Consider the following 27,698-nt stretch of genomic DNA (forward strand, 5'->3'; position numbering starts at 1 on the left):
CGATTAAAATGCTATTGAAAGCATTGTTGTTTTTTAAATTATCGAGACGGAATTGATCTCTTGTCTGTTAAATGATGTGCAACTACCGCCACCTAACGATGTAAACAAGCAAGCAACTGTAACCACAAAACGTGCAGAAAAAAACAACACAACCCCTCCCTCCCTCCCCCTCCTCCTCCTCCTCCTTGTAATTTATAGAAATACTGCACACCCAACTCCCCGTCGGCTTCAGCGTCCTCTCTTCTATGAGCATCCTCCTCGGTGTGGGTTTGGAAAGAGGTCCTCCCTTTAGTTCCCGTGTCTACATGACAGCCGCGTAGGTTCTCACATACAGTCAAAACAGAAAGACATGGCGAGAAACCGTAAAGACAGAGACAGCTGGGGTGAGTGGTTAATCATTATGAAGATTACTAAATGTGTCCTCTTGTAGACGCACATTTTTTTTTTTAAAGATTACAAAAAAAGAGGTGCGCTATTTAGCCTATTTAATGTAGCCCAGGCTATGGGGGAGTCTCAGCAATGCAGCTGGTCAGATGTTTGTGCATGAATAATGATGGGGCAGGCGTTGTAATTTGCGTGTTGTTGTCAGAACAAACCATTACATCTATTGAATGCTCAACAATCGCAAAAAACGCTGGCCTGGACCAGACCCAAACCAAGCCCCGTTCAGCTGATCAACTAATATAAACCCAGGCCAAGCGTCTGTTCTATTCACTTTTAGTCTACAGGCCAGTGGATCGTCTGTCTGAGCATCCCCATCCCCGCACCCTTTAGAATGATTACCGCACAGATCAACGAACGACAGCAATAAAAATAAAAAACACAACGCTAGAATGAACCAGTGTTAGAGAGATTTGATTTACAGGACTAGGCCCTTACACAAATACCTGTCAAGGCGGGGCGGCTATAAGGGGTGTGGGTTTAGCTATAGAGGGTATGGGTGGACCTGAGGCAAACCGATGGCATCATCCTTAGCATTACATTTCACTCAGCTACTGTATGTATGTCTCTGGATTGATGTTCATCTCATATCTGTTTGATAAACACCAATTGTGCCGTACCATTTGGGTCTATTATCACATAGTTAAAACGATCTTGTTTTAACGCCCGTCATCATTAGACATACTAAGAGCCATAGACGTCAACGGAACCCTGCTATATCGTCTATACTAAGAGCCGTCGGGGCATTCAACATACGGGTAGCCTTTTGTGATAGCTAGAATGACTGGGTTGGAAGCTATAGAGTGACATCGAATGTTGTTCTATTATTTAAAGAGAGTTGAGCAGCAATGAGCATTGGCCCAGTACATGTACGGAGTAGACCTAGACTCTGCTGATGTCTGAAGCTGCTCTGTAGCAGGAGTCAATGAGCAGCTAGTTTGGAAGTTGGGATTATGTCCCAAATGACACCCTATTCCCTATATAGTGCACTACTTTTGACCAAGGGCATATGTCTCAAATGGCACTCTATTCCCTATATAGTGCACTACTTTTGACCAAGGGTATATGTCTCAAATGGCACTCTATTCCCTATATAGTACACTACATAATAGTGTGCCATTTGGGATGAGACCTTAACCTGTTATTTTAGGACAGGCTTTGCTTTGTTTTTTTTTGAGAATAAATAAATGCCCCCATTCCAGACCAGAGAAACATAGGATGACAGGACTGTTTTACATGATTAACTGTGGTCTGTAGTCTGTTTTTAATGCCCCAAAATGGTCTCTTCCTTTATCACCTACATTATTAGTCTGTTCTTGTATTAAAGAGACTTAATGCTATGTTTATTATTATGTCATCTTATACAAATGCAGAGGTAGAGCTTAGAGTGTTGTGGGTGATAAGATATATTCTTAGACAGTAGGCCGTTCCATCTATCAACTCTTCTGTGTGTTAACAGCCTGCTAACACAACACATTACTTCAAGGGGAGAAAATCATTCCACTATATCGTGACTGTGTGCTCCTCAGTCTTCTCCTTGTTAGCAGACTAGCTAGGATTTTGCGGCCTACACAGCCATTAGGCCTCTGGAGACTGTGAAGAGGCAGACTGAGTCACTGCCTTCCTGGAAAGGAAAGCTCTCTGTCTTTCTCTCTGTCTTTCTCTCTGTCTTTCTCTCTGTCTTTCTCTCTGTCTTTCTCTCTGTCTTTCTCTCTGTCTTTCTCTCTGTCTTTCTCTCTGTCTTTCTCTCTGTGTCTCTCGCTCTCTCTGTGTCTCTCGCTCTCTCTGTGTCTCTCGCTCTCTCTGTGTCTCTCGCTCTCTCTGTGTCTCTCGCTCTCTCTGTGTCTCTCGCTCTCTCTGTGTCTCTCGCTCTCTCTGTGTCTCTCCGTCTCATTCTCTTGTCTCTTTCTCTGTGTCTCATTCTCTTGTCTCTTTCTCTGTGTCTCATTCTCTTGTCTCTGTCTCTGTGTCTCTTTCTCTTGTCTCTGTGTCTCTCTCTGTCTCTTTCTCTTTCTCAAACCACATCCTCTGTTCTGAACCAATGCTTAACTTGAATCATTACTGGATTTAACGTCTCGCTCAGCTACAGTATGCATGTGTCTCAAATGGCACTCTATTCCCTACATAGTGCACTACTTTTGACCAGGGCCCACTCTATATATATATATGGAATATGGTGCCATTTGGGATGCAGCTTCTTATTTGTGATGAGATGATACTGATCTGTTAACCACCGGGGGAGATAGCAGATGATACTGATCTGTTAACCACCGGGGGAGATAGCAGATGATACTGATCTGTTAACCACCGGGGGAGATAGCAGATGATACTGATCTGTTAACCACCGGGGGAGATAGCAGATGATACTGATCTGTTAACCACCGGGGGAGATGGCAGATGATACTGATCTGTTAACCACCGGGAGAGATAGCAGATGATACTGATCTGTTAACCACCGGGGGAGAGATAGCAGATGATCTGTTAACCACCGGGGGAGAGATAGCAGATGATCTGTTAACCACCGGGGGAGAGATAGCAGATGATCTGTTAACCACCGGGGGAGAGATAGCAGATGATCTGTTAACCACCGGGGGAGAGATAGCAGATGATCTGTTAACCACCGGGGGAGAGATAGCAGATGATCTGTTAACCACCGGGGGAGAGATAGCAGATGATCTGTTAACCACCGGGGGAGAGATAGCAGATGATCTGTTAACCACCGGAGGGGGAGATTGCAGATTATACTGATCTGTTAACCACCGGGGGAGATATAGCAGATGATACTGATCTGTTAACCACCGGGGGAGAGATAGCAGATGATACTGATCTGTTAACCACCGGAGGGGGAGATTGCAGATTATACTGATCTGTTAACCACCGGGGGGGAGATTGCAGATTATACTGATCTGTTAACCACCGGGGGGGAGATAGCCGTTATGGTATTAACAAGCCCTTAACACTACTTGTCATTACGAAAAAGTTATTGACATCCAGATTTGAATTCAACTCACAACAAACAAACAAACAAAAACGGTGCGCTTTGATGACATCATCTTTCTGCAGTTTATTCCTTCTCCCTCTGGGTATTGGACGTTAAGTCTGTCGCCATTTTCCCTTTAGCCCCGAGGAAGGTACTGGGTGCTGAAACATTGGTTCCCCAATAAATCATTGGGGAGTATTATAGTGTGAGGCTGTGTCCCAAATGACACCCTATTCCCTATTTAGTGCACTACTTTTGAACAGGACCCATAGGGTAGTGCACTATATAGGGCTCTTAGATCTCTGGTCAAAAGTACACTATACTATGCACTACATAGGAAAATGGGGAGCCATTTCAGATGTACTTGAGAGAATTATGGGATGTGCAACATTTTTTAAATTTGTACCTCCCTTGTCATGTGACAGGGTCCTTCACAGACAAAGCCACCTACGACTGGAGCTCAGAGGAGGAGGAGCCCGATGGAAGGGCGCGGCCCATCCAGGTGCTTGTTGTCAAGGACGACCACACCTTCGAGTTGGACGAGGCGGCGCTGAGCCGGATCCTATTGGCCGAAGAGGTCCACAACAGGGAAGTGGTGGCCATATCTGTGGCCGGGGCGTTCCGCAAGGGCAAGTCCTTCCTCATGGACTTCATGCTGCGTTACATGTACAGCCAGGTGAGTTCAAAGGTCATGCTTGTGTAACGGATGGGGATTGGTAACCTCACTACTCAGTTTGAAATGTCTCCAGCCGTGCTGCCGAAATGCTATCTTTTCAGTGGCGAAGTTGGCTAAGATATTAGGAAGGTCACTTGTGTTTGTGAGACCGAGGTCCAGAGGAAGGAAGCAACACTGTTAAAGGACGCCTGTCACACCTGGTGGTTCATGTCTTGTGTTCGTATCTCTTGACCCGGCTGTGACCCATCCCTCAGCATGTAATTAGACGTTGCGTCACCGTTGCTGCATTGGCATAATGTGATGATTAAGGTTATGATGCGTCTTACTGTTGTAAAGTTTGTGACTAATATGGTAGCAGCAGGATTGGTCCAAAAAGCTTCGATCCGTGTTGTATTTCTCTCCTGAATGAGTCTGTATCTAATCTAATGGTCCCCAGGCGTCTGAGGAGTGGCTGGGGGAGGCAGAGGAGCCTCTGACAGGGTTCTCCTGGAGGGGTGGATCTGAGAGGGAGACCACCGGCATTCAGATCTGGAGCGAAGTGTTCCTGGTGGACAAGCCAGATGGACGCAAGGTATCAGATCCTCACCTTTGACCTGTATTCAAGGGGTGTGCGTCCCAAATGGGCCCCTATTCCCTACATAGTGCACTACTTTAGACCCTATTCCCTACATAGTGCACTACTTTAGACCCTATTCCCTACATAGTGCACTACTTTAGACCCTATATAGTGCACTACGTTAGACCCTATTCCCTACATAGTGCACTACTCTAGACCCTATTCCCCATATAGTGCACTACTCTAGACCCTATTCCCTATATAGTGCACTACTTTAGACCCTATTCCCTATATAGTGCACTACTTTAGACCCTATTCCCTACCATAGTGCACTACTTTAGATCCTATTCCCTACCATAGTGCACTACTTTAGACCCTATTCCTGACATAGTGCACTACTCTAGACCCTATTCCCTATATAGTGCACTACTCTAGACCCTATTCCCTATATAGTGCACTACTTTAGACCCTATTCCCTATATAGTGCACTACTTTAGACCCTATTCCCTATATAGTGCACTACTTTAGACCCTATTCCCTACCATAGTGCACTACTTTAGACCCTATTCCCTACCATAGTACTTTAGACCCTATTCCTGACATAGTGCACTACTTTAGACCCTATTCCCTACATACTGCACTACTTTAGACCGTAAACCCTACATAGTGCACTACTTTTGACTCAGAGCCCCATGGGTAGATTCTGTATAACGACTACCGTCAGAGACCCAATCTGGGATATTTACAGATGTTTGTTGGTCCATCTTAAATCGGGGATGAGCCCACTCAGCAGAACTCAGTCGGGGTCTCAACTTACTGTTGTGAGTTATAATAGCAGAAAACCACCAGGTGTAATTTCTGAATGTGGTTGTGCATCAGCAGGTTTTCTCTTGTTATGTCAGTCATTTAATTAGCTCTTATCAACATGTTTTTGATTGGTAAATTAATCTAGCGGCCAGTAATTATGCAAATGTTTCTCTCCACCCCATGGCAAAATGTGTAGAATGGCAGGAAATTAACTTGTTAATCTTCAGTTTTGTCTCTCCAGTTAAACTGTAATATGATTAACACTGATGAAGAGTTCTGTTGTCCTGTCTCGTCCTTCAGGTGGCTGTTCTACTGATGGACACCCAGGGAACGTTTGACAGCCAGTCAACGTTGAGGGATTCAGCCACTGTGTTTGCACTAAGCACTATGATCAGCTCCATGCAGGTACAAAACAGTGGCTTTGGCCCCTAACGACCCCACTGTCTTAACAGATACAGTGGCTTTGGCCCCTAACGACCCCACTGTCTTAACAGATACAGTGGCTTTGGCCCCTAACGACCCCACTGTCTTAACAGATACAGTGGCTTTGGCCCCTAACGACCCCACTGTCTTAACAGATACAGTGGCTTTGGCCCCTAACGACCCCACTGTCTTAACAGATACAGTGGCCCCTAACGACCCCACTGTCTTAACAGATACAGTGGCCCTAACGACACCACTGTCTTAACAGATACAGTGGCCCTAACGACACCACTGTCTTAACAGATACAGTGGCCCTAACGACCCCACTGTCTTAACAGATACAGTGGCCCCTAACGACCCCACTGTCTTAACAGATACAGTGGCTTTGGCCCCTAACGACCCCACTGTCTTAACAGATACAGTGGCTTTGGCCCCTAACGACCCCACTGTCTTAACAGATACAGTGGCCCCTAACGACCCCACTGTCTTAACAGATACAGTGGCCCTAATGACCCCACTGTCTTAACAGATACAGTGGCTTTGGCCCCTAATGACCCCACTGTCTTAACAGATACAGTGGCCCTAACGACCCCACTGTCTTAACAGATACAGTGGCTTTGGCCCCTAACGACCCCACTGTCTTAACAGATACAGTGGCCCCTAACGACCCCACTGTCTTAACAGATACAGTGGCCCTAATGACCCCACTGTCTTAACAGATACAGTGGCTTTGGCCCCTAACGACCCCACTGTCTTAACAGATACAGTGGCTTTGGCCCCTAACGACCCCACTGTCTTTGAACATGAGTAATGACATTGTTTAGAGACCTCGACAACGGTAGATCTTCTGTGCCAAAAACATGTTTGAGTAGAAAAGTTGAATCTCGTTTCGCAGGTGTACAACATCTCCCAGAATGTCCAGGAGGATGATCTTCAACACTTGCAGGTACAGTAGAGATTCCATCACCTACAATATCACTGAGGTCTTTCCCTGTGGAGACATTCAGATAGACGACGACTCTAGCTGTTTTTCTTAACACTTTTAAAACTCCTGATTGTGATCAATGTTGATTTTTTTTTGTTTGTTTTTGTTGTTCTCTTTCTTCTCCTCTCTCTTTGTGTTGTTTTGTAGCTCTTCACTGAGTATGGCAGACTCGCTATGGAGGAAACGTTCCTTAAACCATTCCAGGTAGGACGTTCTCTCCTTCCTGTTATTCAGTTTTAGAGGCGTGAGCATCCAGACTGACCACTGTTATTCAGTTTTAGAGGCGTGAGCATCCAGACTGACCACTGTTATTCAGTTTTAGAGGCTTGTGCATCCAGACTGACCACTGTTATTCAGTTTTAGAGGCTTGTGCATCCAGACTGACCACTGTTATTCAGTTTTAGAGGCTTGTGCATCCAGACTGACCAATGTTTTTCAGTTTTAGAGGCTTGTGCATCCAGACTGACCACTGTTATTCAGTTTTAGAGGCTTGAGCATCCGGGCTGACCACTGTTATTCAGTTTTAGAGGCTTGAGCATCCAGACTGACCACTGTTATTCAGTTTTAGAGGCTTGAGCATCCGGGCTGACCACTGTTATTCAGTTTTAGAGGCTTGAGCATCCAGACTGACCACTGTTATTCAGTTTTAGAGGCTTGTGCATCCAGACTGACCACTGTTATTCAGTTTTAGAGGCTTGAGCATCCAGACTGACCACTGTTATTCAGTTTTAGAGGCTTGAGCATCCAGACTGACCACTGTTATTCAGTTTTAAAGGCTTGAGCATCCAGACTGACCACTGTTATTCAGTTTTAGAGGCTTGAGCATCCAGACTGACCACTGTTATTCAGTTTTAGAGGCTTGAGCATCAAGACTGACCACTGTTATTCAGTTTTAGAGGCTTGTGCATCCAGACTGACCACTGTTATTCAGTTTTAGAGGCTTGAGCATCCGGGCTGACCACTGTTATTCAGTTTTAGAGGCTTGAGCATCCGGGCTGACCACTGTTATTCAGTTTTAGAGGCTTGAGCATCCAGACTGACCACTGTTATTCAGTTTTAGAGGCTTGAGCATCCGGGCTGACCACTGTTATTCAGTTTTAGAGGCTTGAGCATCCGGGCTGACCACTGTTATTCAGTTTTAGAGGCTTGAGCATCCAGACTGACCACTGTTATTCAGTTTTAGAGGCTTGTGCATCCAGACTGACCACTGTTATTCAGTTTTAGAGGCTTGAGCATCCAGACTGACCACTGTTATTCAGTTTTAGAGGCTTGAGCATCCAGACTGACCACTGTTATTCAGTTTTAGAGGCTTGAGCATCCAGACTGACCACTGTTATTCAGTTTTAGAGGCTTGAGCATCCAGACTGACCACTGTTATTCAGTTTTAGAGGCTTGAGCATCCAGACTGACCACTGTTATTCAGTTTTAAAGGCTTGAGCATCCAGACTGACCACTGTTATTCAGTTTTAGAGGCTTGAGCATCCAGACTGACCACTGTTATTCAGTTTTAAAGGCTTGTGCATCCAGACTGACCACTGCGCTGACGTTCGTGAAACAGAATGTGAGCTCGCGAGATCAGGGTGGTTTACTGAGGCTGATTCAGTTTACCAGAAGGCTGGTTTAACAAGACTGGTTTAACAATATGATTCAGTTTACCAGAAGGCTGGTTTAACAAGACTGATTTAACAATATGATTCAGTTTAAATCAAATCAAATCAAATCAAATTTATTTATATAGCCCTTCGTACATCAGCTGATATCTCAAAGTGCTGTACAGAAACCCAGCCTAAAACCCCAAACAGCAAACAATGCAGGTGTAAAAGCACGGTGGCTAGGAAAAACTCCCTAGAAAGGCCAAAACCTAGGAAGAAACCTAGAGAGGAACCGGGCTATGTGGGGTGGCCAGTCCTCTTCTGGCTGTGCCGGGTAGAGATTATAACAGAACATGACCAAGATGTTCAAATGTTCATAAATGACCAGCATGGTCGAATAATAATAAGGCAGAACAGTTGAAACTGGAGCAGCAGCACAGTCAGGTGGACTGGGGACAGCAAGGAGCCTTCATGTCAGGTAGTCCTGGGGCACGGTCCTAGGGCTCAGGTCAGTTGAAACTGGAGCAGGAGCATGGCCAGGTGGACTGGGGACAGCAAGGAGTCCTCATGTCAGGTAGTCCTGGGACATGGTCCTAGGGCTCAGGTCCTCCGAGAGAGAGAAAGAAAGAGAGAAGGAGAGAATTAGAGAACGCACACTTAGATTCACACAGGACACCGAATAGGACAGGAGAAGTACTCCAGATATAACAAACTGACCCTAGCCCCCCGACACAAACTACTGCAGCATAAATACTGGAGGCTGAGACAGGAGGGGTCAGGAGACACTGTGGCCCCATCCGAGGACACCCCGGACAGGGCCAAACAGGAAGGATATAACCCCACCCACTTTGCCAAAGCACATCCCCCACACCACTAGAGGGATATCTAGTTTACCTCAAGGCCGGTTTACCTCAGGCTGGTATAACAAGGCTGATTCACCAGAGCAGGAATGATTTAGGTCCTATTTACTTTGGTATCTTCTTGCTGTCAGAGACTTTCCTTGCTAATTCTTTGCCACTGCGCCGTAACTTAGTGAAGCCATGTCTGTATTGTTCCAGTCCATGATATTCCTGGTCCGGGACTGGAGTTTTCCCTACGAGTTCGGCTACGGGCAGGAAGGAGGCATGAAGTTCCTGGAGAAAAGACTCAAGGTCAGAGGTCACCGATGAACAATGATTATAGTGGTTCACATAAAGATAACAACAACAAGTTATATTAACACAGTGTCGTTACCAGAAAAATAAAAGGCTGCTATTTATGCGACATTATCATGTTAGTTATAATAATGATACTGATGATAATGATCATAATGATAATGTCAATGATGATAATACCGATAATGATCATAATGATAATGTCAATGATGATAATACCGATAATGATAATAATGATAATACCGATAATGATAATGGCAACAACGATAACGACAATGGTGATAATAACGATAGTGATAATGGGGACAATATCGACAATGATAATAATGTTAATGATGATAATACCGATAACGATAATGGCAATGATGATAATGACACTGATAATAATGACACCGATAATACCGATAACGGTGACAATACCGATAATGATAGTAAGTATACTGATAATACCGATAATGATAATGGTGATAATACTGATCATGATAATAATGATACTGATAATAGTGATAATGATAATAATGATACTGATAATAATGATAATGATAAATTATAATAATGACAAATTATAATAATGGTAATGATGACAATAATAATGATGATGATAATAATGGTAATGATGACAATAATAATAATGATTATGATGATCATAATAAAAATAAAGATGATTATTATAATAATAAAATTAATAACGATTATAATAACAATGATTATAACGATAATTATTATAACGATAATTATTATAACGATAATGATTATAATGATAATGATTATAACGATAATGATTATAACGATAATGATTATAACGATAATGATTATAATGATTATGACTATAATGATTATAATGATAATGATTATAACGATAATGATTATAACGATAATGATTATAACGATAATGATTATAACGATAATGATTATAACGATAATGATTATAATGATTATAACGATAATGATTATAACGATAATGATTATAACGATAATGATTATAATGATTATAACGATAATGATTATAACGATAATGATTATAACGATAATGATTATAATGATTATAACGATAATGATTATAACGATAATGATTATAACGATAATGATTATAATGATTATAACGATAATGATTATAACGATAATGATTATAATGATAATAGTAATATAAGAAGACCCTTTAAGCCAAACAAACATACAGATCCCTCTAATCCTCTGCAGGAATTGAACCCATGACCTTGGATGTGGTAGCAGTACCCTGTTACCAACTGAGCTTGTGTTTGTGTCTGTGGTTGTGGTTGTGTGTCTGTGGTTGACTGTTTGTGTCTGTGGTTGACTGTTTGTGTCTGTGGTTGACTGTTTGTGTGCCTGTGGTTGACTGTTTGTGTCTGTGGTTGACTGTTTGTGTGCCTGTGGTTGACTGTTTGTGTCTGTGGTTATGTGCTTGTGTGTCTGGTTGACTGTTTGTGTCTGTGTCTGTGGTTGTGTGTCTGTGGTTGACTGTTTGTGGTTGACTGTTTGTGTTTGTGTCTGTGCTTGACTGTTTGTGTCTGGTTGTGGTTGTGTGTCTGTGGTTGACTGTTTGTGTCTGTGGTTGACTGTTTGTGTCTGTGGTTCTGTGGTTGACTGTTTGTGTCTGTGGTTCTGTGGTTGACTGTTTGTGTCTGTGGTTCTGTGGTTGTGTGTCTGTGGTTGACTGTTTGTGTCTGTGGTTATGTGTCTGTGGTTATGTGTCTATGGTTGACTGTTTGTCTGTGGTTCTGTGGTTGACTGTTTGTGTCTGTGGTTGACTGTTTGTCTGTGGTTGACTGTTTGTGTCTGTGGTTATGTCTGTGGTTGACTGTTTGTCTGTGGTTCTGTGGTTGACTGTTTGTGTCTGTGGTTATGGTTCTGTGTTCTAGATCTCAGAGAATCAGCATGAGGAGCTGCAGAATGTTCGTAAACACATCCACTCCTGCTTCACCAACATCTCCTGCTTCCTGATGCCCCACCCCGGACTCAAAGTGGCCACCAACCCCAACTTCGACGGCAGACTCAAAGGTACAATACATGTTTTGTCATCTTGCTGGTTTTAAAACAAACACAACACACTTTGTGATGACAAAACAACAGACTAATCCCATTGATGAATTTAAACACAACCGACTAATCCCATTTGATGAATTTAAACACAACAGACTAATCCCATTTGATGAATTTAAACACAACAGACTAATCCCATTGATGCATTTAAACACAACAGACTAATCCCATTTGATGAATTTAAACACAACCGACTAATCCCATTTGATGAATTTAAACACAACCGACTAATCCCATTTGATGAATTTAAACACAACAGACTAATCCCATTTGATGAATTTAAACAACAGACTAATCCCATTTGATGAATTTAAACAACAGACTAATCCCATTGATGAATTTAAACAACAGACTAATCCCATTTGATGAATTTAAACAACAGACTAATCCCATTTGATGAATTTAAACACAACAGACTAATCCCATTTGATGAATTTAAACACAACAGACTAATCCCATTTGATGAATTTAAACACAACAGACTAATCCCATTTGATGAATTTAAACACAACAGACTAATCCCATTGATGAATTTAAACACAACAGACTAATCCCATTTGATGAATTTAAACACAACAGACTAATCCCATTTGATGAATTTAAACACAACCGACTAATCCCATTTGATGAATTTAAACACAACCGACTAATCCCATTTGATGAATTTAAACACAACAGACTAATCCCATTTGATGAATTTAAACACAACAGACTAATCCCATTTGATGCATTTAAACACAACAGACTAATCCCATTTGATGAATTTAAACACAACAGACTAATCCCATTGATGAATTTAAACACAACAGACTAATCCCATTGATGAATTTAAACACAACCGACTAATCCCATTTGATGAATTTAAACACAACAGACTAATCCCATTGATGAATTTAAACACAACAGACTAAACCCATTGATTAATTTAATGCACACAGCACACTATAGTTTGAGGCGGCAGGTAGTCTAGTGGTTAGAGCTTTGTGCCTGTAACCGGAAGGTTGTTGGATCAAATCCCTGAGCTGACAAGGTAAACATCTGTCATTCAGCCCCTGAATAGGCAGTTAACCCACTGTTCCTAGACCAGTTAACCCACTGTTCCCCGGCTAGGCTGTCATTGTAAATAAGAATTTGTTCTTCGCTAACTTGCCTAGTTAAACAAAAGTAAATAATAATTAAAGTTAGATGTTCCCTTGATGCGATTAAATTTTAAAGGAACATGACTGAAATTGTCACATGACAGGAAGTGTGTTTTTTGTTTAGTCCTCCTACTTGGTTAATGCAAAGGGTCGCTGGTTCAAGCCCAGCTCGAGGCAACATGGTTGCCTAACCTTTTCCTAATCTCACTTCTCCCTAACCCGTGTGCAGAGATCGACCGTGAGTTCATCAACAACCTGCAGATCCTGGTCCCGTGGCTGCTGAGTCCCAAGAACCTGGATGTCAAGGAGATCAACGGCAGCAACATCACCTGCAGAGGCCTGCTGGAGTACTTCAAGGTCCTGGGGGGTCTTCGATTTTTAGCCTGGTCCCAGATCTGTTTGTAAGTCCTCTGGTCGTGGTCAGAAGTTAACAAGACAGCACAAACAGATCTGGGACCAGGCTACTCGAATTTGGTACGGTTAAACAATGTGCATCAACCGATATTCACAATGGAGTGAATGCTTCAACCAACCAGTGAAAATAATGATATTGAAATTGTTGTGAAGTAATGTAGGTGTTTGTTGATGATGATTTCCCACCCCCCCCTCCACCACCACCACCCAGGCATACATCAAAATCTACCAGGGGGAGGAGCTGCCACACCCGAAATCCATGCTGCAGGTACCAATGTCTTGTGTTGTATCTTTCTTCCATCATTATAGTGCGTTATTACCTGATGAATATAACCGTGTGGTGTTCCTCAGGCCACAGCGGAGGCCAACAACCTGGCAGCAGTGGCCGCAGCCAGGGACCTGTACAACAAGAAGATGGAGCAGGTAACAAGGCAGGACTTATCCGGGCTTATCTCCGATTATAATGCTGCTGCCAACCGATTATAATGCTGCTGAGACTTGCTGTTGTCCTGAGACTTGCTGTTGTCCTGAGACTTGCTGTTGTCCTGAGACCTGCTGTTGTCCTGAGACCTGCTGTTGTCCTGAGACCTGCTGTTGTCCTGAGACCTGCTGTTGTCCTGAGACCTGCTGTTGTCCTGAGACCTGCTGTTGTCCTGAGACCTGCTGTTGTCCTGAGACCTGCTGTTGTCCTGAGACCTGCTGTTGTCCTGAGACCTGCTGTTGTCCTGAGACCTGCTGTTGTCCTGAGACCTGCTGTTGTCCTGAGACCTGCTGTTGTCCTGAGACCTGCTGTTGTCCTGAGACCTGCTGTTGTCCTGAGACTTGCTGTTGTCCTGAGACCTGCTGTTGTCCTGAGACTTGCTGTTGTCCTGAGACTTGCTGTTGTCCTGAGACTTGCTGTTGTCCTGAGACTTGCTGTTGTCCTGAGACTTGCTGTTGTCCTGAGACCTGCTGTTGTCCTGAGACCTGCTGTTGTCCTGAGACCTGCTGTTGTCCTGAGACCTGCTGTTGTCCTGAGACCTGCTGTTGTCCTGAGACCTGCTGTTGTCCTGAGACCTGCTGTTGTCCTGAGACCTGCTGTTGTCCTGAGACCTGCTGTTGTCCTGAGACCTGCTGTTGTCCTGAGACCTGCTGTTGTCCTGAGACCTGCTGTTGTCCTGAGACTTGCTGTTGTCCTGAGACTTGCTGTTGTCCTGAGACTTGCTGTTGTCCTGAGACTGTGTGTCCTGAGACCTGCTGTTGTCCTGAGACCTGCTGTTGTCCTGAGACCTGCTGTTGTCCTGAGACCTGCTGTTGTCCTGAGACCTGCTGTTGTCCTGAGACCTGCTGTTGTCCTGAGACCTGCTGTTGTCCTGAGACCTGCTGTTGTCCTGAGACCTGCTGTTGTCCTGAGACCTGCTGTTGTCCTGAGACTTGCTGTTGTCCTGAGACTTGCTGTTGTCCTGAGACTTGCTGTTGTCCTGAGACTTGCTGTTGTCCTGAGACCTGCTGTTGTCCTGAGACTTGCTGTTGTCCTGAGACTTGCTGTTGTCCTGAGACCTTGCTGTTGTCCTGAGACTTGCTGTTGTCCTGAGACCTGCTGTTGTCCTGTTGTCCTGAGACCCTGTTGTCCTCCCCCTGAGACCAACCTGTCATTCTGTTGTCCTGAGACCTGCTGTTGTCCTGAGACCTGAGACCTCTCCTGAGACCTGCTGTTGTCCTGAGACCTGTTGTCCTGAGACCTGCTGTTGTCCTGAGACCTGCTGTTGTCCTGAGACCTGCTGTTGTCCTGAGACCTGCTGTTGTCCTGAGACCTCTTTGTCCTGAGACCTGCTAACTTGTCTCCCCCTCCCCTGTCCTGAGACTCTCCTGAGACCTCCATTCCTCCCCCTCCTCTCCCCCTCCATTCCCTCCTGTTGTCCTGAGACCTCTCTCCCCTCCATTCCTCCTCCTCCTCTCTCCCCTCCATTCCTCCTCCTCCTCTCTCCCCTCCATTCCTCCTCCTCCTCTCTCCCCTCCATTCCTCCCCCTCCTCTCTCCCCTCCATTCCTCCCCCTCCATTCCTCCTCCTCCTCTCTCCCCTCCATTCCTCCTCCTCCTCTCTCCCCTCCATTCCTCCTCCATTCCCATCCTCCTCCTCCTCTCTCTCCCCTCCATTCCTCCTCCTCCTCTCTCCCCTCCATTCCTCCTCCTCCTCTCTCCCCTCCATTCCTCCTCCTCCTCTCTCCCCTTCATTCCTCCTCCTCCTCTCTCCCCAGGTGTGTGGTGGGGACCGGCCCTTCTTGGCTCCAGCAGAGCTCCAGGCCAGACACAGTGACATCAGAGAGGAAGCCCTCCAGGTGTTTCGGGGGGTCAAGAAGATGGGAGGGGAGGAGTTCAGCCGACGCTACCTGCTACAGCTGGAGGGAGAGGTATGTCACAGGAAGCACAGGTGGGATCTGAACCCCCTGTCTCTCGCTCGGGAAACATCTTTCTTATAACCTTTAACCCAATAGGAAATTCCCTCTTTGGTGGTCTGTCACAGGTGGAATCTGAATCCCTGTCTTTTGTCTTTCCTCACCTTTGACCATTTGTTCTTTAACCTCTTGCTCCTACCTGGCACGCAGGCGTCCCATCTAGAGCTCTGGAAATGCAAATGCGCTACGCTAAATGCTAATAGTATTAGTTAAAACTCAAACGTTCATTAAAATACACATGCAGGGTATTGAATTAAAGCTACACTCGTTGTGAATCCAGGCAACAAGTCAGATTTTTAAAATGCTTTTCGGCGAAAGCATGAGAAGCTATTATCTGATAGCATGCAACACCCCTAAAGACCCGCAGGGGACGTAAACAAAATAATTAGCATAGTCGGCGCTACACAAACCGCACAAATAAAATATAAAACATTCATTACCTTTGACGAGCTTCTTTGTTGGCACTCCTAGATGTCCCATAATCACTATTGGGTCTTTTTTTCAATTAAATCGGTCCATATATAGCCTAGATATCGATCTATGAAGACTGTGTGATAAACGAAAAAAAATAGCGTCTTATAACGTAACGTCAACTGCTGAATATATCCTGAAATCATGAATTCACTTGGTGTGTGAAGGTGATTGGTAAAAGTGATTGGTAAAAGTGATTGGTGAAGGTGACTGGTTACACCCAAGCTAATTTAGGACTGCTATTACAATATTACAAGGGGGTGGACACTTATCAAACCAAGGTATTTATGTTTGTCTTTTATTGATATACATAAATCTGAATATGTTTTTCACTTGGAAGTTGTCAGGCAGGATGTGTAGATCAATGACAGAAATAATATATTTTAATGCATTTTAATTTCGGGCTGTAAACCAACAGAAGGGGGAATATTTTGAAAATGGGTGTAGACTTTGGTTAGGCGCTGGAAACATTCGGGGGCAGTTCGCTGGAAACATTCGGGGGCAGTTCGCTGGAAACATTCGGGGGCAGTTCGCTGGAAACATTCGGGGGCAGTTCGCTGGAAACATTCGGGGGCAGTTTTGTAAGTCAACCTTCCTTGCCAGTTCTTTACGATGGTGACATAATTTATGGGAATGCAGCAGCCACTCGTCTTAAGCTGTTGGATGCCATCAACCATAACACCCTTCTTTTTTTTTTATCACAAGTGACGGTTTTAATACTCCGCACTGCTTCCTGTATGGGAACGTTTGTCTGGTTCTCATTAATGTCGATCACTTCATTACTCCTTCTTTGTCTACAGCACAAGCTTCCGACTTAACCCCACTACGTTGTTGAAGTATAAATACACGAGTTAACAAACACGTTCACAGGGTTGGTTTGAACTGTCGAGGTTCCTCAGGTCTCCACTGAATTTTGTAGATACCGTCAATGGGACTTATCTGTTCATTGAACGATTTAGAATATTCTTTTAGTGTTGAAGTGGGCCCACTTCTGGAACAATCTACAGATCTCATTAAAATGGGATGTTCTGGTGCCACACAGGTAGTTTAGAGTGTTTGATTGAGGACCTAGTAGCTGAGAAACGTAACTTCTTTTTTTTGTGTGTGTATTTCAACATGTGTAGTTTTAAATGTGTAGATATTGTATGTCTGTGTATTGTGTTTCACAGGGCTCACCTGGAAATGAGACCCTCTGTCTCAATGTTGACTTCCTGTTGAAATAAAAGGTCTAATATGTAAATAAAATAAAGACTACGGGCCAATCGGAAATGACCTTTTTTAAATTAGAATACTGCTGTAGCGCAGATCTTCAGAACCGATTGAATGGACCCTGTCACGAGAATGTTCAATCCCGATGATGATGATAACTCAACAATCACTATAGCTTTGACCAATTCCCAGAGGTTGTAAGGCCCGGGTTAATAGAATAATTTAGACAACATCCCAGTCTGCAATAGATCAATACTTTATTCAGAGAGTACTCTGACTTCAAAATGAGAACACAATCCTTTTTATCACACACATCAGTAGAAACTCCACCTTTCTTTGGGTGGGCTGTATTTTCTTCACAATACTAACACACAGTTTCTCATGATCTTCTGCAAGCCATTCCTAACAGTTACTCCCCTAGCTAGATCACAAGTCGACAGTTCAGTTGGCCTTGAATGTCTCAACTATACCCTGCTCATATTGCGAAATAGTAACACAATGGCCTAGTTACACACATTATTAAATTATGACTAACACATTTCATACAATATGATTTCAGGGTGGAATACTTTAGTCATTACTTTAAACATATAAATTCCTTCATCAGACCCCTCCCCCCTTTTTTCTAGAGTAACACAGTGGTAAAATCCCCCTATAACCAACTCTGTTCCAGGTGGATGAGGTGTTCAACCAGTACATCAAGCACAACGACTCCAAGAACATCTTCCACGCCGCCCGCACCCCGGCCACTCTGTTCGTGGTGATCTTCATCATGTACGTGGTGGCGGGGATCACGGGCTTCGTGGGGGTTGACATCATCGCCAGCGTGTGTAATATGATTCTGGGCCTGACGTTGATCACCCTGTGTACCTGGGCTTACATACGCTACTCTGGGGAGTACCGAGAGCTGGGTCAGGTCATCGACCAGGTGGCTGGAGCCCTCTGGGACCAGGTAAGTCCCCACACCTGGGCTATGCCCAAATTCTAAATGTGTATTTTATTCTATATTTTAGTGTATAGCCAGGGGTACGGTGTCCATTTTTAGGATATCCTCAGTCTCATACCTCACCACATCCATTGTGTTATCTCACTCCTTCTTGAAGGAATTGACTCAAAGGAGGAAAAGGAATGACTCGAGGAAGGTTTGAGGCTGAGGATGTCCTAAAATGGACATGGTACATGCGCTCTATGACAATGTGCGTTATCATATCGATGTGTGTACCATAAAGCGATTAAAAGTTTATGGACTCTTAAACCAGAAGGATCCTCACAGTTTTAACTAGAGATGTTGTGTATAAGTGATAGAGCATCTGAACCACTAGGTGGCGACATACAACACATTTTACTGCGTTGAACCATCTGGAAATAATTGCAACGTGTTGTCTTTTTAAGAGTTTGAGCTGAAGACAACATTTCAAACATGTAAATATTTTATATTACATTTAATTTGTCTAAGACCCGTGTTTTTGTTTTTCTATGTTTTGCAACAGGGAAGCACAAATGAGGTGAGTTGTGTTCTCAATCAGTCAGCGTTAGGCCATAGAGATAAAAAGAGAACTCCAGATGGATAGAGCTAGTTTATCCATAGATGGCACAGATACAAAGATAAGTCCTCTTTCTTCTCCAACTCTATGGTATAGGCCTACTGAATGTATCAGTCCATCTCTATGGTGTAGGCCTACTGGATGTATCAGTCCATCTCTATGGTGTAGGCCTACTGGATGTATCAGTCCATCTCTATGGTATAGGCCTACTGGATGTATCAGTCCATCTCTATGGTATAGGCCTACTGGATGTATCAGTCCATCTCTATGGTGTAGGCCTACTGGATGTATCAGTCCATCTCTATGGTATAGGCCTACTGGATGGATCAGTCCATCTCTATGGTATAGGCCTACTGGATGGATCAGTCCATCTCTATGGTGTAGGCCTACTGGATGTATCAGTCCATCTCTATGGTATAGGCCTACTGGATGTATCAGTCCATCTCTATGGTATAGGCCTACTGGATGGATCAGTCCATCTCTATGGTGTAGGCCTACTGGATGTATCAGTCCATCTCTATGGTATAGACCTACTGGATGTATCAGTCCATCCCTATGGTATAGGCCTACTGGATGTATCAGTCCATCTCTATGGTATAGGCCTACTGGATGTATCAGTCCATCTCTATGGTGTAGGCCTACTGGATGTATCAGTCCATCTCTATGGTGTAGGCCTACTGGATGTATCAGTCCATCTCTATGGTGTAGGCCTACTGGATGTATCAGTCCATCTCTATGGTGTAGGCCTACTGGATGTATCAGTCCATCTCTATGGTGTAGGCCTACTGGATGTATCAGTCCATCTCTATGGTGTAGGCCTACTGAATGGATCAATAACTCTATCCATCTTGAGCATTCCAATATTGGTTAGTCTGAAATGCACCCTCTTCCTCTCCTCTTCCTCTCCTGTTGTTCACAGGTTCTGTAGAAGTAATGTTTCTGTATCTAGACACATTTTGGACCAACGATCTTGAGAGTTCAGACAATGATTTATTTAAATGCCCCCTGTTCTTGGCCAGTTACAATCCCTCTTCTCATTTTTTCCAGGCGCTGTATAAGCTGTATAATGCTGCAGCCAATCACGGGCACCTGTACCACCATGCGTTCTCTGGTCCCCAGGCCCCCGAAGAGGGGGCGGAGGCCCCGGAGAAACCCACCAGGATGAGGAACTGACTGGGTGACCTGATTGGCTAGAGCACAGCAGGGACTGCTGGGTACCTCTTAAGTAGCATGATGGACAGAGAGGAGGGAAGAGGGGGAGACAAGGGAAGCATCCTCATCTGCAGGGCACTCTTTTACTATGGTATTGGCTGGAACAGTCCAGCGACGCGTTCACTATTTTAAATCCAAATGTGGACCATTGTAATGTCCTAGAGGCAGTGGCACCATCTCCCTTTGAACTGGGGTTGCTGCCCTATCAACAATGGGGATTTTCACTTATCATTGTCCTTCATTTGGAGAACATAGGGGTGCAGTAGAGTCATTTTATAGTTTACGGCAGATTTAATTGTCTTGCGTCAGATCGCGTGCCGAACGGCCGTCTGCAACTTGGTAGTTTGGCAACGCGTTCCCCTTTTAGAAGAGAAACGAAGCCATCTGGTCGTCTGAAGACAATGCTGCTGATTTTCACGAATAGGAGTTTACCTGATTATGCCGTTTTGGGGAGAGAGGTTTAATCGAAGTTGACCTCTGACCTTGTAACTGACTGGTGGTCCATGTATGTTGATGTTTGATCGAGTTTAGTGTTTTTAATCTAAGAAACGTCCCAAATGGGGTGGCAGGGTAGCCTAGTGGTTAGAGCGTTGGACTAGTAACTGGAAGGTTGCAAGTTCAAACCCCTGAGCTGAGAAGGTACAAATCTGTCATTCTGCCCCTGAACAAGGCAGTTAACCCACTGTTCCTAGGCAGTCATTGAAAATAAGAATTTGTTCTTAACTGACTAGCCTGGTTAAATAAAGGTAAAATAAAGGTTAAATAAAGGTAAAATAAAAATATATAATAAAAGGAATAGGGTCCCTTTTGGTTAAGCATCTTTGCTTAAAATATACACATTTTAATCCGCATGGTAAATCGTTAGTGTCTACCGTTTTAGGCTCTCCAGTCTCATCTTGAGTCTGGTATATTTGTCACATGTTTTAGGGCTTGTACTTATCCTGGCACTTTAAAAGGAAAACTCCACCCAAAGACTAATCTTTTGGTATCTGTTTCATTCGTCCACTGTTGACATAGTCCTAAAAAAATGTTTTGCTTATCAGCGATCACGTTTTTAAAAGATATATATATATATAAAACTTTCAAAATACAGAGATTTCGGTATTTCATCATACGGGGGGGATGTTTGTTTCTTAGTTATTGAATCTGTGGGTGCTGTGTGCCAATATAGTGCATCTACAGTTTCGTGCAGCATTGTCTTCCTTCGTATGCGGCTGCCACTAGTTTACATGGACGTCAGAGCGTCATACTGTGCACACAGAATTAAATATATGTTATTGTATCTCAAAATGGTCACAAATTTAGACTGGAAAGGAATTCACTGGCGGGGGACACGATAGTTGTAATTTAAGTAGTGGAAATACTCCCCGAACACTGAGTTAGTTACGGTAGACATGAACCAGAGTGTAATTTGTGATGTGTTTTAAAGAGCCTTCAACTAATGGCACAGGGCTGGGTAGAGGTAGAGAATAATTCAAAGTTCACACTATCTATTATATGTATCACTTCATATTGGTCTGCTTCCTGCTCAGTTTTGGTAAATAAATACATTTCAAAAAACAGAAATGGTATGATCCTCTTGAATTGTTGTGTGACCTCTTTTTGTGGGTGGAGGGATGGCTGGGGAAAACAGATGTTTGTCCGTTGTACAGGAGAGAGAGAGAGAGAGAGAGAGAGAGAGAGAGAGAGAGAGACCATTGTTGTTGGTACACATTGAATGTTCTAGCAAAGCACTGGAACACACAGAATCCGTTCTAGAATGAGTTTACTGGTCATTCATCTAGGAAGCCTGGTTATGAAATATCTCCATGGTTTGTACAGTCTTGCCCGACTCCTGTAGTCCTCGTCACGCCGCTTGTGACCATAGTACTTGGCAAGACAACACAAACAGATCTGGGACCAGGCTATGTTTGGGAAAGACGTCCATACATCTCCCCTCTATACTTCTTTAGGCGGTCTGTCTGTCTGGACTACTGCATGGTAAAGATAAAAGGAGGCTGCCCTAGAGGGGGTGAACCCACAACACTGGTTGTTGATAACAGTTGATTTTCTGATTTCATTAGAGATTCTCCAGTACTTTAGTATACTTTATAGCCCAGTAGTTCTGAAAAGTAGAGCCCACGAGCCAAAAGTACATTGTCATGTACAGTATGTGCACCACGTCATTTGCCCTCTCTTTCTCGCTAAGTCCACTGAGCTGTTGGGCCCGCCCTGCAACCTCATTGGATAGGCCTCTAGCTAGGTAACTCAAATAGGAGGGGCTCATTGGCTAGAACTCTTCATGGTGGGGGGAAATGTCACCGCACAGCTTTAAGAAAAGTTGCTTTCAAACTAGGGATTTTTGTGGCTAATTGAGGTTAAAGTTATTCTGCAAGTATACATTATACATTGACTTATCCAGCGGGAAGTTTGAAAAAAATCTTAGTCGCCAAAGTACCGGAGCATGTCTTTTAAGAAAGCTAAACCTGTTTTGGTTTAGTCCATTAGATCATGCTCATTTCTTTCAAATAAAAAAATAAAAAGTTATTTCAGAATGTTTTGGCAATTTAGCGGGCTAACTCTGTGATCCTGTTGGGTAGTACACCTTTCTGATGAGCTAAACCTCTGTCTCCCAAAACGGCCCGTTAACCAGTGGTTGTGTTATTGGTCGGAAAACGCTTTTCAGGTTTTAAAACAATATGTCAGTGGACTGTTACATTTGTAGATTGTATTGCGTAGAATTTTACGAGAAAACAATATGTACAGTACTAGTCAAACGTTTGGACACCTACTTACAAGGGTTTTTATTTTTACTATTTTCTACATTGTAGAATAATAGTGAAGACAAACTATGGAATCACGTAGTAACCAAAAAAAAGTCTTAAACAAATTAAAGTATATTTTAGATTCTTCAAAGTAGCCACCCTTTAACTTTGCACACTCTTGGCATTCTCTCAACCAGCTTCACCTGGAATGCTTTTCCAACAGTCTTGAAGGAGTTCCCACATATGCTGAGCCCTTGGCTGCTTTTCCTTCACTCTGGTCCTACTCATCCCAAACCATCTCAATTGGGTTGAGGTCGGGTGATTGTGGAGGCTAGGTCATCTGATGCAGCACTCCATCACTCTCCCTTCTTGGTCAAATAGCCCTTACACAGCCTGGAGGTGTCCTGTTGAAACACAAATGATAGTCCCACTAAGCGCAAAGCACCATCACACCACCTCCTCCATGCTTCATGGTGGGAACCACACATGCAGAGATCATCTGTTCGCGTACTCAGACGAAAAGGACAGATGTCCACCAGTCTAATGTCTATTGCTCATGTTTCATGGCCCAAGAAAGTCCATTTGTTCTTTAGTAGTGATTCGTTTGCAGCAATTCGACCACGAAGGCCTGATTCACTCGATGTTGCGATGTGTCTGTTACTTGAACTCTATGAAGCATTTACTTGGGTTGCAATCTCAGGTGCAGTTAACTCTAATGAACTTATCCTCTGCAGCAGAGGTAATTCTGGGTCTTCCTTTCCTGTGGCGATCCTCATGAGCCGGTTTTTGCGAATGCAATTGAAGAAACATTCAAAAGTTCTTAATTTTCCACATTGACTGACCTTCATGTCTTAATGGACTGTTTCCCTTTGCTTATTTGAGTTGTTATTTTACCAAATAGGGATATCTTCTGTATACCCCCCCCCCACCTTGTCACAACACAACCGATTGGCTCAAACTCATTAAGGAAATTCGACAAATTAACTTTCAACAAGGCACACCTGTTAATTGAAATGCATTCCAGGTGACTACCTCATTAAGCTGGTTGAGAGAATGCCAAGAGTGCAAAGCTGTCATCAAGGTGAAGAGTGGCTACTTTGAAGAATCTCAAATATAAACATTTTTTAATGCTTTTTGTTGGTTACTACATGATTCCCATGTGTTATTTAATAGTTTTGTCTTCACTATTATTCTACAATGTAGAAAATAGTAAAAAAATAAAGAAAAACCCTTGAATGAGTAGGTGTGTCCACTGGTACTGTATATTAATACATTTTAAGGATCATGGATCAAAGCCATTGAACATTTTTTGGGGGCCATTTTGTTCTATGTTAATTTACATGTCAGGTTGTTGTCATGGTTATAAGAGGTTTGTATTGTAACAAGAGTTCCGAGTCCCGAATGGAACCCCCTTCCCCTTATATAGTGCACTACTTCTCTGGTCAGAAATAGTGCACCACAGAGATGAGGAAGCCATTTGGAATCACACAGACAAATACATAGCAGCACGGTGATTTGTTCGTCGTCTTCCACACTACAGTATAATGTAACATTCACGACAAGGCTTCAGCGTCATCGATCTTTAACATACAGTGACTTAATATCTATTAAAAAAAAGGAGAACATCACTTTCATCTGTGTCGTCGTTCATTAGGAACCAAACGGAAAGAAAACAGGGACTGGGAGACTACCAGTAGACTGCACTCCAATACTAAACGCTCACTAGTCCCCCCCAAACACCACCCCCAGTGTCAACTTGTTAACAGATTTGGTAAGTTTCTGCCAGAATGGTGTTACAAATATGAAACAAGAATTAAAAAAATAAACTCAATAGGTTTAAATAATTTATTGATAGTTGGCTTTTTTCAAAAAGACAATAGTTACAATTACAGATTAAAGAAATTGACTGTACATAAGAGGATTGTGTATTACTTGAGTGCATAGTTTGGGGTTTTGAATGAAATACAGGCATCGGTTGGAGGAAAAAGAGAGACTAACTGTTTAGTCTCCCCCCACCCCCCCTCTTCCTTTTCCACAGGCTTGAGAAAAATTGTTTTCGCAGCAAACTATTGCTTTTGTCCTGCATCTGCACTCCATGGAGGTTAAGCATCATCTGTATGGTGACAATAAGAACAGGTGGGTCGTAACTAGCTGGGTCGCTGTATGGTGACATCATTAAGAACAGATGGGTCGTAACTAGCTGGGTCGCTGTATGGTGACAATAAGAACAGGTGGGTCGTAACTAGCTGGGTCGCTGTATGGTGACAATAAGAACAGATGGGTCGTAACTAGCTGGGTCGCTGTATGGTGTTATAAAGAACAGATGGGTCGTAACTAGCTGTATGGTTATAAAGAACAGGTGGGTCGTAACTAGCTGTATGGTGTTATAAAGAACAGGTGGGTCGTAACTAGCTGTATGGTTATAAAGAACAGGTGGGTCGTAACTAGCTGTATGGTGTTATAAAGAACAGGTGGGTCGTAACTAGCTGTATGGTGTTATAAAGAACAGGTGGGTCGTAACTAGCTGTATGGTGTTATAAAGAACAGGTGGGTCGTAACTAGCTGTATGGTGTTATAAAGAACAGGTGGGTCGTAACTAGCTGTATGGTGTTATAAAGAACAGGTGGGTCGTAACTAGCTGTATGGTGTTATTAAGAACAGATGGGTCGTAACTAGCTGTATGGTGTTAAAGAACAGATGGGTCGTAACTAGCTGTATGGTGTTAAAGAACAGATGGGTCGTAACTAGCTGTATGGTGTTATTAAGAACAGATGGGTCGTAACTAGCTGTATGGTGACATCATTAAGAACAGATGGGTCGTAACTAGCTGTATGGTGTTATTAAGAACAGGTGGGTCGTAACTAGCTGTATGGTGTTATTAAGAACAGATGGGTCGTAACTAGCTGTATGGTGTTAAGAACAGATGGGTCGTAACTAGCTGTATGGTGACATCATTAAGAACAGATGGGTCGTAACTAGCTGTATGGTGTTATTAAGAACAGATGGGTCGTAACTAGCTGTATGGTGTTATAAAGAACAGGTGGGTCGTAACTAGCTGTATGGTGACATTAAGAACAGATGGGTCGTAACTAGCTGTATGGTGTTATAAAGAACAGGTGGGTTGTAACTAGCTGTATGGTGTTATAAAGAACAGGTGGGTCGTAACTATCTGTATGGTGTTATAAAGAACAGGTGGGTCGTAACTAGCTGTATGGTGTTATTAAGAACAGGTGGGTCGTAACTAGCTGTATGGTGTTATAAAGAACAGGTGGGTCGTAACTAGCTGTATGGTGTTATAAAGAACAGGTGGGTCGTAACTAGCTGTATGGTTATAAAGAATAAAGAACAGATGGGTCGTAACTAGCTGTATGGTTATGAAGAACCGATGGGTCGTAACTAGCTGTATGGTTATAAAGAACAGGTGGGTCGTAACTAGCTGTATGGTGTTATCAAGAACAGGTGGCTTGTAACTAGCTGTATGGTGGCATCAAGAACAGGTGGGTCGTAACTATCTGTATGGTGTTATCAAGAACAGATGGGTCGTAACTAGCTGTATGGTGTTATAAAGAACAGGTGGGTCGTAACTAGCTGTATGGTGTTATTAAGAACAGGTGGGTCGTAACTAGCTGTATGGTGTTATAAAGAACAGGTGGGTCGTAACTAGCTGTATGGCGACATCATTCTGAACAGGTGGGTCGTAACTAGCTGTATGGTTATAAAGAACAGGTGGGTCGTAACTAGCTGTATGGTGTTATTAAGGACAGGTGGGTCGTAACTAGCTGTATGGTGACATTAAGAACAGATGGGTCGTAACTAGCTGTATGGTGACATCATTCATAACAGATGGGTCGTAACTTGCTGTATGGTGTTATCAAGAACAGATGGGTCGTAACTAGCTGTGTGGTGACATTCTGAACAGATGGGTCGTAACTAGCTGTGTGGCGACACCATTCTGAACAGGTGGGTCGTAACTTGCTGTATGGCGACACCATTCTGAACAGGTGGGTCGTAACTTGCTGTATGGTGTTATAAAGAACAGATGAGTCGTAACTAGCAGTTACAGCTTGGTAGCGGTGGTCTCTCCCAGAACAGAGCTGAGACAGTCACCATCACTCCATTACAACATAATAAGGCATTACAAAACCCACATCCGGAAAATAACCAATTATCAGAGGCGACTTCCCAAACGGCACCCTATTCTCATAGTGCAATACGTTTGACCAGAGGCCATAGGTCTAAAGTAGTGCACTATATAGGGAATAAGGGTGCCATTTGGGATCCAGCCAGAGTACATTCACATACAGAAGATCATCAGGAAATGCACTTCAGATGTTTGTTTTGGCAAAGCTAAGGCATCTTGGGACATCTGAACCATTAGTGTTATATAGGTAGTGCCCCAAATGGCATCCTACCCCCCAAACCCTGGTCCTCCAGTACCCCCAACCCCGGACCAGGGTTGGTGTACTGTTGAGGGTACTGGAGGACCGGGGTTGGTGTACTGTTGAGGGTACTGGAGGACCGGGGTTGGTGTACTGTTGAGGGTACTGGAGGACCGGGGTTGGTGTACTGTTGAGGGTACTGGAGGACCGGGGTTGGTGTACTGTTGAGGGTACTGGAGGACCGGGGTTGGTGTACTGTTGAGGGTACTGGAGGACCGGGGTTGGTGTACTGTTGAGGGTACTGGAGGACCGAGGTTGGTGTACTGTTGAGGGTACTGGAGGACCGGGGTTGGTGTACTGTTGAGGGTACTGGAGGACCGGGGTTGGTGTACTGTTGAGGGTACTGGAGGACCGGGGTTGGTGTACTGTTGAGGGTACTGGAGGACCGGGGTTGGTGTACTGTTGAGGGTACTGGA

The 27,698-nt window shown here is 43.7% G+C and overlaps 1 protein-coding gene and 1 long non-coding RNA gene across 51 annotated transcripts; both read left to right on the top strand.

The window, feature by feature from the left end:
• Positions 1 to 184: 184 nt before the first annotated feature.
• Positions 185 to 21,683, top strand: LOC118373683 (atlastin-1-like). The gene is made up of 15 exons (XM_052496218.1): positions 185 to 383; positions 3,847 to 4,097; positions 4,534 to 4,668; positions 5,761 to 5,865; positions 6,779 to 6,829; positions 7,016 to 7,072; positions 9,519 to 9,611; positions 11,495 to 11,633; positions 13,044 to 13,171; positions 13,440 to 13,496; positions 13,580 to 13,651; positions 15,466 to 15,618; positions 18,017 to 18,295; positions 18,834 to 18,848; positions 19,935 to 21,683. The coding sequence occupies exons 1-15, from the start codon at positions 350 to 352 to the stop codon at positions 20,058 to 20,060; spliced, it is 1,695 nt and encodes a 564-aa protein (XP_052352178.1). The 5' UTR covers positions 185 to 349; the 3' UTR covers positions 20,061 to 21,683.
• Positions 21,684 to 24,840: 3,157 nt separating this feature from the next.
• On the top strand, positions 24,841 to 26,991 carry LOC118373685 (uncharacterized). 50 transcript variants are annotated; one of them, XR_008092189.1, is made up of 10 exons: positions 24,841 to 24,979; positions 25,121 to 25,240; positions 25,277 to 25,466; positions 25,615 to 25,693; positions 25,767 to 25,883; positions 25,922 to 25,959; positions 26,036 to 26,149; positions 26,193 to 26,302; positions 26,379 to 26,533; positions 26,763 to 26,911. It is a non-coding gene; the product is annotated as an uncharacterized LOC118373685 (long non-coding RNA). The 50 variants fall into 50 exon arrangements; XR_008092187.1 differs by having other exon boundaries at positions 25,767 to 26,149; positions 26,193 to 26,340; positions 26,379 to 26,416; positions 26,455 to 26,533; XR_008092172.1 differs by having other exon boundaries at positions 25,767 to 25,997.
• The last annotated feature ends 707 nt before the right edge of the window (positions 26,992 to 27,698 follow it).

The sequence above is a fragment of the Oncorhynchus keta genome, chromosome 35, assembly GCF_023373465.1.
Source record: "Oncorhynchus keta strain PuntledgeMale-10-30-2019 chromosome 35, Oket_V2, whole genome shotgun sequence".
NCBI classification, from domain to species: domain Eukaryota; kingdom Metazoa; phylum Chordata; class Actinopteri; order Salmoniformes; family Salmonidae; genus Oncorhynchus; species Oncorhynchus keta.

What these genes read in the sequence shown, in the direction of transcription:
- LOC118373683 (XM_052496218.1), top strand. Translation starts at nt 350, where the DNA reads ATGGCGAGAAACCGTAAAGACAGAGACAGCTGGG. An exon ending in TGCGTTACATGTACAGCCAG is followed by an intron (nt 4,098 to 4,533) that starts GTGAGTTCAAAG and finishes AATGGTCCCCAG; the next exon opens with GCGTCTGAGGAGTGGCTGGG. An exon ending in TCCTGGAGAAAAGACTCAAG is followed by an intron (nt 9,612 to 11,494) that starts GTCAGAGGTCAC and finishes TCTGTGTTCTAG; the next exon opens with ATCTCAGAGAATCAGCATGA.